Source organism: Mesitornis unicolor, unplaced genomic scaffold (genome assembly GCF_000695765.1).
Source record: "Mesitornis unicolor isolate BGI_N332 unplaced genomic scaffold, ASM69576v1 scaffold35157, whole genome shotgun sequence".
NCBI classification, from domain to species: domain Eukaryota; kingdom Metazoa; phylum Chordata; class Aves; order Mesitornithiformes; family Mesitornithidae; genus Mesitornis; species Mesitornis unicolor.
The window spans coordinates 26,211-42,842 of NW_010197722.1; the positions used below are offsets into that span (position 1 = coordinate 26,211).

The 16,632-nt window shown below is 41.4% G+C and overlaps 1 protein-coding gene across 1 annotated transcript in view; it reads left to right on the forward strand.

Annotated features, from left to right (window-relative positions):
* Nucleotides 1–12,254, forward strand: part of DSP (desmoplakin) — a 38,450-nt gene extending 26,196 nt beyond the window's left edge. The window contains exons 18-24 of the mRNA XM_010188896.1: nt 767–960; nt 1,816–1,978; nt 2,561–2,644; nt 3,596–3,703; nt 4,334–4,432; nt 5,235–7,526; nt 9,060–12,254. Coding sequence (XP_010187198.1) covers nt 767–960; nt 1,816–1,978; nt 2,561–2,644; nt 3,596–3,703; nt 4,334–4,432; nt 5,235–7,526; nt 9,060–12,254 — 6,135 coding nt within the window. The remainder of the gene's footprint in view (nt 1–766; nt 961–1,815; nt 1,979–2,560; nt 2,645–3,595; nt 3,704–4,333; nt 4,433–5,234; nt 7,527–9,059) is intronic.
* Nucleotides 12,255–16,632: the final 4,378 nt, after the last annotated feature.

A 16,632-nucleotide genomic window follows, 5' to 3' on the forward strand; every position in this document is an offset into this window, starting at 1 on the left:
GACTCTTTCTTTCTTTCTTGTGTAGGAGGGAAAAGTGTGTAGCTGACACAAATGGAGCACAGTCAGGTTACCTTTTTATCATGTTCAGTTGCTGGGAGTTGTTCTCAGCTGGTGTAAAATTTGAGCTACACAAAAAAAATGCTTGAGCATATTACCGAAGGATGCGGTCATCCCTGTGACTGGGGGATGCAAGGCAGACCACCACCTGCACTGTATATGCCATTTGGTGATACCCCACAGTGTGCAAGTATGTGCACCCCAACAAGTGAGTGTATAACAAAATATCTCCGTGGAAGATGTTTATAAAATTGTGAACAGGGAGAAAAAAAAATCTGTGCAGATTTTTAGATAACATTTAAAAACTGGCCAGTCTTGAAGCTTGATTGCAAGTGCTGGAGTCTTTTATACTTCAGTGAAATTTTCTAGTCAGTTGTTTCTAGGTAGGCTCTTCCTTTTTTTTTTTAAACTGCTCTGCATAGTTCTGAGAAACTGAAACGTTAGCTACAGAATATGACAGGAGAGGGCTTTAGTTTAGCAAATTATTGAAGAGTGAGTCTAACTTCAAACACATTCTTAAGTAAATTCTGTTTACCAAAGTAGGTGTTTCACTTTAAATATATAAAATCTGGCTGACATCAGTGTACGTACCTTACTGAATTAAAAACAAAGTCTTTAGATCCCAACACATTGTATGTGCTATTGATAGTTAAATTTGAGTGTCCTTTCAAGAATAAAATGTATGACAGTATTTTGTTTTTTTCTCCAGAAAATGAAAGCAGACCTAAACATGAAGAAGTCACTACTGAATGCTCTGGAAAACGAGCTGCAGAAAGCACTTCAGATTCACTCACAGTCTTGCCAGTCATATACCCTGTATGACATGGACATGGGAAAGTTCTGTGACAAAGTTACTCAGCTAATAGACCGCTGGCAGAGAGCTGATAAGCAGATAGATAACAGGTTTGTTCATATTTCCTAACAGCTTCTTCCTTATTGCTACTAAGATCAACTTAACAGTGAGTCTAAAAGAACTGATGTGCACTAATAATCACTTCCAGAAGACAAATGATGACTTCAGGGCAATAAGACTAGAGTAACTCTGAATAGGTTGAACATACTTTACAAGGGATTGTGTAAGACCAAGAAGGAAGTTGGTAGTTAGCCATGTAACTGTATAACCTATGTGCTAAGGAGTTTTTTCTTCATTTTTATTCTTTTTTTAATTCTTGTTGATGCTTTTGGATTAATTAATTCTGGTCAGCATTTTCCCCCTCAAACAAAGCAACTGTGTTTATTCTTGAGTACCCTATACCTGAAGCTTAAAAAAATAACACTAAGTAAAAAAGCCACAACCATTTTTTTCTTATTCACTATTGAACTGAAGGCATTTTATGATTGCTTCTGTGTTTTTTTTTGAGTAAGGCTTGTTTTGTTTTTACTTCAGGCCAGAATCTAGTCCTATTAATAAAAATTTACTGGTTACTGTTTGTTTTGGTGAAAATTGAGAACAAGAGTACTGAAGTCAGTGAACTTGATTCTTACCACTGCAAGGTTTTCTCCATCCTTCACTTATTTGACAGAAAGTGCCAACCACTGTGTATTGCAGTTACTCAAAACTGAGGCACTAAAAACCCATATTGGGTGACTTACAACCAGTATGGTTCTCATAAATTTGAATTTTTTGTTCAGAATCCCATTTCAGAGCTTCCTGTAGTTTTACCGAGTTTAATACTGTATCTTATTTTTGAAAAATGTTTAAAGAGAAAGAAAGAGATTGCACTTTCCATTTTGACAGTTTTTCCTGGTTCTTGCTAGATCATGGGATTTAGAAAGGCAGATCAAACAGCTGAAAACTTACCGAGATCTCTACCAGGCTCTGTGCAAATGGATCTGCGATGCCAAGCGCCGGCAGGATTCTATCGAGTCCACAAAGCTGTGTGATTGCAACACTATCATGAGATATCTACATGATCAGAAGGTATGCGGCACCTGAATGAGTTGTCTTCAATCATCATTTTAAATTGTTTCGCTATTCAGAAAGTGTCAGTGCAGTCTGCAGTACAGTGACCTGTTTTGAATTATAAAGTACGCAAGCTACCAAAAAACACCACATGTGTAGAAATATTATTATCCTCATAACTTTCTGTTAGCACTGCTACAGATTATGAACAAGAGTGGTTTTGGCTCTTATGTGATCACTGACACTTTTACACATCAGCTTTGAATTAATTAAAGGGACTGTATGATGGTGCAACTTATGGAACTAGTTATAGCACAAAAATAAAAAGTGAGGAAATGCATCTAAGCTAAAATCAAGGAACTCTCCCTCCCCAGCTCTGGGGGTTGTTCAGCTGCTGGGTGTTCATTCTGAGAACAGCCTTCTCATGCACAGAGAACTTGCTGTTGTAAAAACTGCACGTCTGCAGGTCATTTCAGGTCTCAGCCTCTAGGGTTGCAGTGGTCTCACACTGCAGGTGCCTTCTGATGGAGGCAGCATGTACAGGAGGAGAGACTGGTAAATCTTGAGAGAGTGCTTCACAGCTCACTTTTTTCTTGACAGAACTTGCACAGTGAAATCTGTGGGAAGCGAGACAAAGTTGAGGAGCTTCTCAAGCATGCAGATCAGTGCTCAGCTGCAATTAAGGTACTTGGATTTCAGCATTTTTCTGGGGTGTGGTTTTTCATGGTCAGGCATATCCCATTATATCTGTTCTGCAGGCAGTTGAAGTGTCGGCTCCCTGACGTGTGTGCAGAAATTGTTGGTGTGAAGCACTTGTGTGTACAAAACATAATGAAAGCAATTTGTGTACTTACCACCTGAAGACTACAAGATGATACCTGTGATACCAGTGAGCACTCCTATTCAGGAGAATCAAAGCCTCCTTCTAGTGAGACCAAACTTTCTGGTTCACATGTTAAAAAAATAAAAGAGTAGAGAACAGATTTGTAGTTTTGGAATTACGTCTGATGAGGATCTGGTCTAGGAGGCAAGACAAAGGCAGATTAGCAGGAGGAATGGTGTGCAATAGCCATGAAAACCAAGAAGATATACAGGGAATGGTTTTGTGGTCTCGGCATTTTTATGTCATCTTTATTTCCATGTTTTCTTCAGCTCAATCTTAATTTCTGTGACAAAGATTTTACTGTATATGCAATGTGGTGCATGTGATATGAAAGAGATGCAGAGGCAGTTATTGAAGTTTTGGTTGATAACAGTACCTAGACCAGTTGCTCCCATGAATCTTTTTCACCTCCAGGTAGTCTCTAACTAACAGAAACATGTATCTTCCTTTTTAAAAAAATGTAAAATTTCTCTTTTTCCCTTTGTCATTCTCCTCCATGAGTCTCCAGTGGTACTTGAACTGATGAGCCTCTGTTTATGATAGAAGATCATCTGTAAATGGCCAGAGATATAAACAAGGGGAAATGTAGCTTTTTATTAAAAAACACAAACAAACAAACATAAACCAAAACAAAAAATCAAGCAAACAGAGAAACGAGACCCAAAACTTTATTTGCATTTTGGAAATCCAGATTCGCAGAGAGTTCCTTGACAGTTGCTAAATGGGTCTTAGCTTTCCCTGTTGTTTTACAGGATTATGAACTACAGGTTGCTTCCTACAGTTCTGGATTAGAAACATTGCTCAACATACCTATCAAGAAGAGCGTGGTTCAGTCTCCTGCAGTGCTGATTCTGCAAGAGGTAACTTTCTTTCCTCCCCATCAAACTTTTGAATACATTTGTTTGTCCATGTGAGGCACTGAGTCATATCCAACTGTATTCTAATAATTAGCACTGTCATTGGTAATGTGTGCTAAGCACGTAAGCACAAGGAATTAGTGCAGAATAGTTGCCGTGCTGTAAAATCATACTTGAGCTCATTTAGACGGTAGATTAACCCACAGGAATTTGCCTCATTCCTATTCAATGTTCATTGCATAGATATTGTGAGAAAGTAAAATTCATGCCCCATGTGGTTTAGTCACTTTCAAGCTGGGAATTAACCACTATTAAAAGTTTAATTTAGGTTACTTGTGACTGTCAGACAGGAAGAGCATGATGAACCAGGGGATGAAGCCTTGGATTTACTATCACATCAGCTGTGACAGAAAATAACCTTGAAAAACAAGGTGTGGGTTTATCAGAAGGGAGAATTTATACATTTGGGGTCCCCAGAAAGTCATGTGAATTTGAGAAGGAGAATTTGCTTTTTACTTTGTCAAGTGGTATGTTTTCTCAATTGAATTGAAATCCTTTAAATGATCTGAGACATAGGTATGTTCATATCTAACTCTGTAGTACAAGCTGCTAACAATTCTCTTTCTTTTCAAGGCTAGTGAGGCTCAGTCTCGCTACATAGAGCTTCTTACAAGATCAGGAGATTACTACAGATTCTTAAGTGAAATGTTAAAGAGCATGGAGGACTTGAAGGTAATTTGACTCTTTTTTTGCCTTCTTTTTTAATCACAGGTTAGCAAGCTAGCACTGATCAAAGACTTTCTTCTTAAGTACAGTGCAAAACAGTCCACAAAACTAAATCCTGAGCTCAGTTGTGTCCCATGAAGGAGTCATATAAGCCGTTTCATGCATCTTTTGTCAAAGACTACAGTATCTTCTTGAGTTACCTCCAAGGTCACGTGTGAGGTGGAGAATGCTAGCCTTCTTGGTAAACAGGAGGTGCTCATCAAAGCACACAGGAGGTCCATCTTTGCCCGTCACAGCCTTGACCTCAATGAGAGTACAGCTGTCTCAGGGCTGAAAACTTGCTCCTTATGGTTAGGGGGCATACCTCATTTCAGGCCTTATCTAAAGTGTTTTAAATGGAGTAACTCTTGATTTAATAACAGCTCAGTGGAAACAGAGGTGCCCATTTAAGAGGTCACATATATGGAATGTGAATCACCTGTTTGAAAATCATGGAGGTTCTGAAGAAGGCTATTTAATACTTTACTGGTGAACTCTTCCCTCCCCACACCAAGTACCATTTCCCCTCTGAAAGTTATTATGCTGACTTCTGAATAAGGTTTGACTCTGAATAAATAGGGATTCCAGAATTTGTCTTGATGACGTTAAATAAAAAGGGATTTTGAGCTCTCACTGAAGCAGAGAAAAAAAATGCTTTGTAAGTTGTCAGTGTTACAGATGCATATTATATTGTATGTGATGATTTTGAAATAGTTGTCACAAGTGTTTATGTGGGTTTTTTGTTTGCTTTTCTGCTATCATTTTGCAGATGAAAAACACCAAAATTGAACTTCTGGAAGAAGAACTCAGGCTTGCCAGGGATTCAAATTCAGAGACAAGCAACAAACATAAATTCCTGGAGCAAAATCTACAGAAGTATCAGATGGATGTTTCTCAGCTCAAGGCAAAGCTGATGAGTTTGGAGGAGATGAAAAGACAAGCTGAAATGGATGGAAATTCTGCTAAGCAAAACCTGGACAAATGCTATGCCCAAATAAAGGATCTAAATGACAGAATAACCAGGCTAACTTATGAGACTGAAGATGAGAAAAGGAAAAGGAAGTTGCTGGAGGATAGGTATGAGCAGCAGAAGAATGACTATGACCAGCTGCAGAAAACAAGACAAAATGAGAAAGACAGCCTTGGTTGGCAAAAGTTAGAGTCTGAGAAGGTCATCAAGGAAAAGGAGTACGAGATAGAAAGATTAAGGGTTCTTCTTCAGGACGAAGGCACACGGAAGAGGGAGTATGAAAATGAGCTGGCTAAGGTAAGAAACCAGTTTAGTGAGGAGATGAGTAATTTAAAGAACAAGTATGAAACAGAAATTAATATTAAGAAGACCACAATCCAGCAGATAGCTGCACAGAAAGATGACGATGCAAAAGGCCTCAGAACTCAGGTTGACAGACTGACAAGAGAAAACAGAGACCTTAAGGATGAGATTGTGAGGCTGAACGATGCCATCCTGCAAACCACGGATCAACGGAGGAGGGCAGAAGAAGATGCCCTTCAGCAGAAGGCTTGCAGTTCTGAGGTGTCACAGCAAAAGCATCAGCTAGAGCTGGAGCTGAAACAGATCATTCAGCTTCGTGGCGAAGACAACTCAAGATACAAGCAGGCTCTTGAGGAGGCTGCCTCAACTATCCAGGATAAAACTAAGGAGCTGGAAAGGCTAAAGATGCAGCTTCAGGAAGAGGCTAAAAGCCGATGGGAACTTGAAAATGAATTGGCTAAGGTAAGAAACAGTTATGATGAGGAAATAATTAGTTTAAAGAACAAATATGAAACTGAGATTAATATCACAAAGACCACAATTCACCAGGTCACCATGCAAAAGGAAGAGGACACAAATAATTATAGAACACAGCTTGATAATGCCATGAGAGAAAATAGGAATTTGTGTGAGGAAATTAGGAGGCTGAAGAATACAATAAGTCAGACAACTGATAATCTACGGAAAGTAGAAGAGAATGCTCAGCAGCAGAAGGCAGCTGGCTCAGAGCTTTCTCAGAAGAAACAGCAGCTGGAGATTGAGCTAAAACAAGTTATTCAGAGGCACTCTGATGAAAGCATGCGGTACAAACAGTCGCTTGATGATGCTTCTAAGACCATTAAGGAAAGAAACAAAGAGATCGAAAGACTGAGAAAGTTGTTGGATGTAGAAACAAGTCAGAGAAAAGAAATAGAGGATGAGAACAGTCAGTTAAAAAGAGTCCAGTTTGACCTGCAGAAAGCAAACACAAGTGCTACTGAGACAATTAACAAGCTGAGGATCCAAGAGCAGGAACTGGCCAGACTGAAAATTGACTACGAACGAGTTTCACAAGAGAAAAAAGGCAGGGATCAAGAAAGTGCAAAGTTCCAGAGCACTGTAAAAGACTTGCAGATCCAGAAACATAAGCTGGAGGAGGAGCTTTGCAGGCAGAATAAAAATGTAATGGAGGAGGCATCCAGGAGGAAGAAACTGGAAGAGGAAATAGAAGGCATGAGGAGATCTCTCAGAGAGCAGTCGGTTAAAATAACTAATCTCACACAGCAGATAGAGGAAGTGTCTATTATCAAGAAGAGGAATGAAGATGACCTTAGACACCAAAGAGAAGTATTAGATGGTCATGTGAGAGAGAAGCAGAGATATATGGAGGAGATAAGAAAATACACATCTGATATTGAGACTTTACGCCGTCAGTTGGTCCAAGAACAGGAGCAATTAAAGCAGGCTCACATGCGAAATGAGCACTTACAGAAAACCTCTGAGGAGAAAAGCAAAAACTTGAATGAGTGCAAAATAGAAATCGAAAGGCTTCAGTCTCTCACCGAGAACCTAACCAAGGAACACTTGTTACTGGAGGAAGAGCTGCGAAATGTTAGATTGGAGTATGATGACCTCAGAATGGTCAGAAGTGAAGTTGATGGGAAAAATACTGCAATTGCTGAACTAAAGAATCAGCTTCAGATGAGCAACAAGCAAACTCTGGAACTTCAGGGGTTGATTAATGATTTACAGAAAGAAAGGGAAAAATTGAGACAGGAAATTGAAAAATTCCAAAAGCAAGCTCTAGAGGTATTCACACATATTTTGATCCCAGCTTTACTGTCTCTCAGATATATAATTAATTGCAGTGTCCATTTGAATCAACTTAATGCACACTTTGCTGTTTAAGTTCACTGTACTTGTGACTAATATCACCTCTATGGCCCTTTCCCTTGTTCATTTTTAAACAAAAATGACAGGATTTGGCCGCTTTCTTAGCCTCTTTACTCCCTGGGAGCTGTGCTAGGGAGCCATAAGCTGTCTTATCGTCGAGCTGAGCCTTGCCCTCAGCCCTTGCCCCGGGAGAGACCCTGGGTCTGTGCCAGCCTCCACCAAACCATCCTAGGGGAAGATGAGAGTACATGGAGTACCACTGGGCTTTGGCTGTACCCTGCTGGCTGTGTGCCTCCCCAGGCTGTTTCAGCCAGGATGGGTTACAGCAGTCCTTTGTGGCTGACCTGAGTGCTATCACAAACTAAAACAGCTAAAAACCCCAGAACCAACAAGCTGTCAAAGTGCTGCTTAGCTGGGTAAGGTGTTGACTACAAGTGAGGATAAAAGATTATGTTGTCAGCTCTACCTGAGGTACTTAAAGCCTACATTTCATAGACTGTTTTGGGGATTTATGTTCCTAAGTCACTAAAGGCACTTGCAAATTTTACTATTGACACTTATTTCTTGAGATGACAGCATAAACAAGTTAAAGAAAACTTTATTTCATTCTTCTGTTTTCTTTTCCAAAGATCTACTGTTTAAATATATACAAGTGACCACTTGTGAAAATGTTTCTTTGCTTTTTCCTATGCTTGCCTTTTATATTTCCTATCTCATCTCCATTCTCAGCTATTTTATTCTGATTTTCTTTATTTTAAAAATCTTAATACTGATTTTTTAAAAATAGTAGCATTTAGGATTATCTGACATCTGTGCATAAATATATATGTATATATGCATGTATTACTAATATATACACTAATACACACTACTAATATGGACTGCATGCAAACATGCATGATTGCAGGTCTTTGTATATATGTATACATATATGAAGACAGTAAGTGAATTAAAAGGAACACAGATAAAATTGGAGTAACGCGAAACTAATAAGAAAGCAGAAAAATGAATCATGTTTCCTTTTTACCTATGTATGACCAGTCCTTAGCTGATACAAATTCACCGAGTTTAGTAGGACTATGCCAGGGTACATCTGCTGAGCCTCAGACTCTTAATGAGTCTTGAATCTTCTGTGTATGTGTAGGTGTACTGTGAGAAGTATTAAAAAGTTATAAAGAGCTAACTAAATCAGCAGAAAATAAAGGCTATGGGAAACAGAAGAAGCCTCTGGCAGTACTAGAGACACTCAGTGAAGAGACAGTGTACCTTCACTGGTTTATGGGTATCCATGGTCTTGGGTAAGGCACTGGTGCAAATAGAATGTTTTCCAGTGGCAGCTTGCTGCAAGTTAAATGACAGGCAAAAGAACATTGTAAGTAGAGACTATAACTCTAACCAGCATAAACACTAACCATCCTCTCTTGGTTTATTTCTTCTTTAAAATCGTAGGCATCCAATAGAATTCAAGAATCCAAAAATCAGTATAGTCACATTATGCAAGAAAGAGAAACCTTGCTGATAAAAATGAGTGCTCTGGAGCAAGACAAAGCCAGGCTGCAAAGATTAGAAGAGGAGCTGAACCGTTTGAAGGTTACACTGGAATCGGAGTCTCGTTTGAAGCAACGCCTGGAAAGTGAGAAGCAACAAATCCTGAATGACCTCAATCAGTGGAAGAGCCAGCACTCCCGGACAGAAGAATCCATAAGGAAGATTCAGTGTGAGAGAGAGAAGAGTGAGAGGGAGAAGAACACCCTGAGGAGTGAGATTGAGAGGCTGCAGATGGAGATCAAACGGATTGAGGAGAGATACCGGTGCCGACTGGAAGAGACCGCTGTCAAAAACCAGTCAGAGTTGGAGTCCGAGCGTCTCAGGCTGCAGAGAGAGATTGAGAAACTCAAGCAACGCCCATATGGGTCCCACAGATCTACGCAGACTGAGGAAGACTTCTGTATTGATGCCTCCAAGTTGGTGTTCAGTGGGCTGCGGAAGAAGATTACAGCAATGCAGCTGTATGAGTGTCAACTGATAGACAAACTCACATTGGATAAACTGCTGAAGGGACAGAGGTCAGTGGAAGAAGTTGCAGCTGACCTTGAACCCTACCTCAAAGGGGCAGGTGCTATTGCAGGGGTCTCTCTTTCACCCAGACAGAAGTACTCGTTTGTTGAGGCCAAACGGAACCAGCTGCTTACAGCAGAAAATGCAGTCCTGCTCTTAGAAGCCCAGGCAGCAACAGGAGGCGTGATAGACCCACACCGAAATGAGATGTTAACAGTGGACAGTGCTATCGCCAGAGATCTGATCGACTTTGATGACAGAGAACAAATCTATACAGCAGAAAAGGCTATTACAGGATTTAAAGATCCTTTCTCAGGCAAAACTGTGCCAGTATCTGAAGCCATCAAGAAAAACTTGGTTGACAGAGAAACTGGGATTCGTCTGCTTGAAGCCCAGCTGGCTGTAGGAGGGATTGTTGATCCCATTAACAGTGTTTTCCTACCCAAAGATATAGCTTTATCCCGTGGGTTGATTGACAAAGACCTGTACAGAATCCTGAACAACTGCCAAGGCACTACAAAGAACTTCATTGATCCCACTACCAAAAAAGCAGTCACTTACATGCAGCTGAAGGAAAAATGTAGGATTGAGCCACACACTGGTCTGCTCCTTCTCCCAGTGCAGAAGAGGAGTATGTCATTCCAAGGGATCAGGCAGCCCGTCTCAGCAGATGCACTGCTTGAGGCTGGAATTATTAAAGAATCAACAAGGAATGACTTGGAAAGAGGTGCAATTACAGTGGAAGAAGTGAGTGAGAGAATTATTGATTTCCTTCAGGGCTCCAGCTGTATTGCGGGTATCTACAATGAGGCTACTAAAGAGAAACTTGGCATTTACCAAGCTATGAAAATAGGTTTGGTCAGACCAGGGACAGCCCTTGAACTCCTAGAAGCCCAGGCAGCCACAGGGTTCATAGTGGATCCTGTCAGCAATGCGAGGCTGCCCGTTGAAGAAGCTTACAAAAGAGGCCTTGTTGGAATTGAATTTAAAGAGAAACTTCTCTCTGCTGAAAGAGCTGTCACTGGGTACAAAGACCCAGAAACTGGGAACATAATTTCTCTGTTTCAAGCAATGAACAAAGAGCTCATAGAAAGAGGCCATGGAATTCGTTTGCTGGAGGCCCAGATCGCTACTGGAGGAATCATTGATCCCAAAGAGAGCTACCGCTTGCCAGTGGAGACGGCCTACAAGCGTGGCTACTTCAATGAAGAGCTCAACCTGATCCTTAGTGATCCAAGTGATGACACTAAGGGGTTCTTTGATCCCAACACAGAGGAGAACTTGACCTATTTGCAGCTGAAGGAAAGATGCATAAAGGATGAAGCAACAGGGCTCTGCCTTCTACCCCTGAGAGAGAAGAAAAAGGTGGTGCACACCTCGCAGAAAAACACCCTTAGGAAGCGTCGGGTCGTCATTGTAGATCCAGAAACAAACAGGGAAATGTCTGTGCAGGAGGCGTACAGCAAAGGCCTCATAGATTATGACACCTATACAGAATTAGCTGAACAGGAGTGTGAGTGGGAAGAAATAACTATCACAGGATCAGATGGTAGCAGTAGAGTAGTCCTTGTTGACAGAAAAACAGGTAGCCAGTATGACATCCAAGATGCTATTGATAAAGGTCTGGTTGAGAGGAAGTTTTTTGACCAGTACCGTTCTGGCAGTTTAAGCCTGACGCAGTTTGCAGACATGATTTCCTGCCGTAACGGCACTGATGAGGTGTTTCGGCATGAGTCGGTGACTCGGTCTCCCACAGTACTGAGTGTCAGGAGTTCTACTTCACTGATCAGGAGTGGCTCTTTCTCAGAGACCCCAGAAGAGTGCAGTCCTATTGCAGCCATTTTTGACACAGAAAACTTGGAGAAAATCTCAATTTCAGAAGCTATACAGCGGGGCATTGTGGATAGCATCACTGGGCAACGGTTACTTGAAGCCCAGGCCTGCACAGGGGGCATAATATGCCCTACTACAGGCCAGAGGCTTTCACTTCAGGAAGCCACCAGCCAAGGCATCATTGACCAGGATATGGCCACACGTCTCAAACCAGCCCAGAAGGCCTTCATAGGGTTTGAAGGCATAAAGGGTGGACGTAAGAGGATGTCAGCAGCTGAAGCAGTGAAGGAAAAATGGTTGCCTTACGAGGCTGGGCAGCGGTTCCTTGAATTCCAGTACCTCACTGGAGGTCTTGTGGACCCAGAAGTGCGTGGAAGAATAAGTACTGAAGAAGCCATTAGGAATGGATTGATTGATGGTCGTGCTTCCCAGAAATTGCAAGACACAAACAGCTATCCCAAAATTCTGACGTGCCCCAAGACCAAACTGAAAATATCCTACAAAGATGCAATGAATCGGTCAATGGTGGAAGACATCACTGGGCTTAAACTTTTGGAAGCAGCCTCCGTTTCATCTAAAGGCATATCCAGTCCCTACAATGTCTCCTCAGCACCCGGCTCTCGCTCTGGCTCTCGCTCTGGTTCGCGTTCAGGCTCACGCAGTGGGTCTAGGAGGGGAAGTTTTGATGCGTCGGCAACCTCTTCATATTCTTACTCATACTCAACCTTCAGCAGTGGGTCTATTGGGCGCTAATAACAAGTGAGGGAATGTGTCTTTATTTTAATAGCTTTTAGATTATTCTGTATACCCTTTCCTAAAAAAAAAACACAAAAAAAAAACAAAAACCAAGAACAACAACAACGCCAAAGCAAGATGCTTAAGTCTTTTCTGGCAGTGTTCAACTTCTTTTCTGAAAAAGCTGTAAAATGCTTGAATGCAAATTTCTGGAATATAAATTATGGGATGCAAAAAGTCATAATTGTGAATTTTGAGTTTCGGTTCCCATTTCTGCTTAGTGTTTGGATTTTTATTGGTCTCTGTATATTTTAAATACTCTGTCATGTGCCTTCTCCTGTTATCTGTAACTGTCAAGCCATAAGCTGATAACTGAGGTGTGAAAGTCTTTCAGTAGTTACTTTTTTTCTATACAGACCTTTTTCAATTTGCTGTTATGAAGAAAAAAATATTAACAATATGGACAGAAAATGCCTTTAATATTGGTTTAGGATCTATACTATAAACATGAAAAGCTCTGTCTTCCAAATGCTCCACTTCTCTCTGTTTGACTAGCCATCTTAAGTATAACTTGGTGGATATAAAGGGCTATTACTAGGCTGGGCTTTTGTTTTACTGTTACCCATATATATTTTCTACTGTTTTGCTTGATTTCCATGTAACGAAAAAGAAAAAAGGAACTGCACCATGTGAGCTATTCTGGGCAATAAACTTCTGAAGTTTTAAATTATTCGTTGTGTGCTTATTAAATTGAGCTATGGACATTTTTGGAGGTACAGATTAGAGAAAGCCATTTAAAAATGTAGCAAACACTAGCTTTGTCATTAGAAGTGTACAGACACATTATTTTTCATGGTGCTGATCCATCATTTTTATGATTGTGCACTTCCAATTCTGCATTTTTGGTAGGAAAATTAAGATGGCATCAATAATGGAAACTGCGCCCCTAAAAGCAGAAAGTCTGTTTCCACAGTTGGTTATGGACTTGATGATGACCAGAAGCATGTTTCTTCCGCTTGTGATCTCCCCCGTTGTCTCTGCAGCTACAAGGGCTGAGTCAGATTCTCCCTTACACATCAGCGTACCTTTGGATAGTTACAGACAGAGATACAGTGAGGGGGTGATCAGTCTGGTGGCACAGGAGGGTCTTTCAAAACCTGAACAATTGCCTCCTGTAATGTTCTCCCACCTCTTCTGCTGACTCCTGAAAGCCTAGGTTGAGAAAAAGGGAAGAGTGTATTGGTGTTTGCATGATGCCTTGCTGTTGTCAGTTCTACGTAGGCTGTTAGCAGCCTACTGACTCCCTTATCCTTTTATAGCTGAGAATGCTCCTGAGATGAGAAACTAGAGCAGGACTAAATGACCACAGGACTCGGGACACAAAGGTGGTTTGAAGCCACTTCAGTTGCCATGAATATTCCTCAGTCAGAGCAGAAAATTACTTCTATACATCGAGTCTGTCCTGTCCTCTCCCATTTGCCACATAGTGCAGATACCTCTAGGTAGGCACCATGTAGGCACTATGCTCTTAGCAAGGCAATGGCTTACAAGAATTTAATATGGTTTTAGACTACTGCTAGTACAGAGCTTTCATAATAAAATTGTTAGTATAATTTGCAGGTACCTGAAATTCTTCCTGTATGTAGTTGAAATTGTTGCCTGAAGCACATAACCTGCTTTTAGCCATGTACCATGTAGGAACTCCACCCATCTATGAATTTTAACAGTTGCCACAGACAGAAGGAAGCTGAAAGGCATGAATGCTAGTCACTATTAGTGAGACTGCCTAATTTTGGTACCTCCTTTCTAAGGTAAGGAATAGCATGGGTTTTGAGACAGCTGTGTCTGGCTAAAGTGTACCTTCTAGCCTGAAAAGCATTTCCAGTGTTTTCTGAAGATGAGAGCTGTGTTTAAAATCTGTGCCTTATATAAAGTATCCTCAGTTGCTGGACTAAGAACTTAAAAGGACTGGCACAAGTCAGTCGTAGAGACCTCTATAGAGAGTACATGAGAAAGTGCATCAAATCTCCTAGGAAATTCCACAGTTTCAGAGGTTTCCCTCTACAGCTGAAGTTCATTAGCTGTACCATAGAGGAAGAGACAGTGTCTGAACAGCTTTCTAACTGCTAGGGAAGCATAGCCCTGTTAAAAAAAATAAATATCACTGCTTTATTTAATCCCTGTTTCTGCAGTTCCAAGCATCTAGGAGTTTTCTGGGCTCAACAGTAAAAGACTGGTCATTACTGAAGGAAAGTCTGCTATTGGGTGGATGCAACTCTGCAGTTTGCATAGGCCAAGAAATCCTGTGTACTCTGCAGCAGAATTTCCACAGAACTGGGCTTATGTTTTTGTGCAAGGCATTTCTGGCACCTCTGTTAGGTTGTTTAGAGCTCCATCTTTACATATTACCTTTCTTACTGCTTAGTCAATCTTTTGTCTTACCATAGTAGCCTAAATATAAGGTCATCTCACAGAAATCTCACTGCTTGCTCCTTGCATACACCCCAGGAGCAGATGCTAGTGTGTCATTAGTCAGTAGTGGCCTTATATGGCCAGCATTGTTTGGTGCAGGAGACCCAGGTGCCCAGGGCCTGAGTAGCAGCTGAGCCAGAGTAGGCAGTAGGTGGGGCAGGATACTGATAATATGGGGTGCTAAAGAGATAAGAGGAGAGTTTTCCTTCACTGTAAAAATGTGCTGAAGAGGAATCTTAGGAAAAATCTTTGTTTCCCAGAGCTGAGGTTTGGCAATGGCAGCTCTGTGGGGAGGTCAGCCAGTGGAGAGAGGTATGGCAGGTGAGGCCACCCAAAGGGGCAGGGTGTTACGGAGCTGAAGAGACGGGTTTTGTGGCAGTGCTGGATGTTTGTGGGATAGGGGAGCTGCGTGTGGGGTTTGAAGAGCAGGCAGGCTGTGGTTTGATATGGTGTGATGTGGTGGGGACACAGAGGTGAGTGTGGGGCTGCTGTTGTGGAATTGAGGCAGGATGTTCATAGGCTCTGTAGCTGTTTTTCACCAAAGGTGAAATCAACTCTGTTCATGCATTTTAAAAGAAAGACTGGCAACTTTGGATCATCTTTGCTGCTGAGACAGTAATTCGTTAGCATTGAAAGGCTGGAACAAACTTCTTGGTCCAGCCTGTGGCTGTGAGCACTTCCCTGTGCAGGAGGCGTGCTGGACTGGGTATACCCATTGGCAGCCTTGTAGTTTGGAGATAATTCTCTGGATTTGCTGTGTCTTGCTTTCTCCCTGTGCCTTGGGGTAGGTGATGCTCACCCTGCTTAACGGCAAATGGGTGCCCAGTGTGCTGACTTTGCTGCTGTGGCTGGGGAGGGTTCAGTCATTAGCAAGGTCAACTCCCTAGAGAATCGGCTTTGCTCTAAACAGAATTGGAATTTATTTCTGAGAGTTTATTGACTGAGTTAATGGTCTTAATGTCGTGAATTTGCTGTCCTTTGGCTTGAGGCTGGGAAACTACTGCTGCTTAGGACCTAGACTATGTGAGGCACCATGTGGTTTGCACAATGCAGCAGTGCTCAAGCCAGAGTTTTGCCTGTCTTATGCTATTTGGAAATGTGCACATGGAATGATTAATTAGTAGTCTAGTCTTATTGAATATGAAAGAGGGATGGGGAGATTTACAGAGTAGCGACTCTATGACTTAGTGTATAATTGGCTGAAGTATTATTAAATTACAAGTATTTATGTAGAGAGTGGGTTTTGGTTGGTTGGGGTTTTTTGGGTGTGCGTTTGTTTGGTGTTTTTTTGTTAGGACTTGTTCCAATTTCTGTACACTTGTATAAGATAAAACTGGAAGAGTAATTTACTTTGCTGAAGTTTCTGTGAACCTAGGTTGTTCTGAGATGAGCAGAATTTACTTGTCATATGTAACTTTCCCAGAACAATGCTATACTTGAAAATACTTTTTTTTACATGCCCAAACAGCTTGAGACTCATTCCTAGGCAGGCTGTGCATAGGGTCTCTGCTTCTTTCTGACCTGTGTTTGCTAGCCTGGTGTTCAATGATTATTCAACTGTGATTTGAGGTTAACTTTTTCTTTTTTGTCCTCATAGTTACATCAAGTGTACAGTTGCTACATGTATAAAGAAAAAGCAATATTTGGGGCTCAATTCATTATCTCTCAGAGCCAGTTTCCACTTCAGTAGTCTATCAGCAAAATATTTTATCGTAGAGTTAATCCATTAGGAGGCTCTGTTAGGAGATCTGAACATCCATTGGTTAATATATCAGATATTTACGTTGCTGAACCCTCTGTAGATTCCTGTTCTGTTGGCAGGTTGGGGGTGTACGTAATGCAGTCCTTTGCTTCACACAGTCCAGGTGCACCTGGTGTGCTGGGTGCCCAGGGTCACAGATTCACAGAATCACAGAATCTCAGG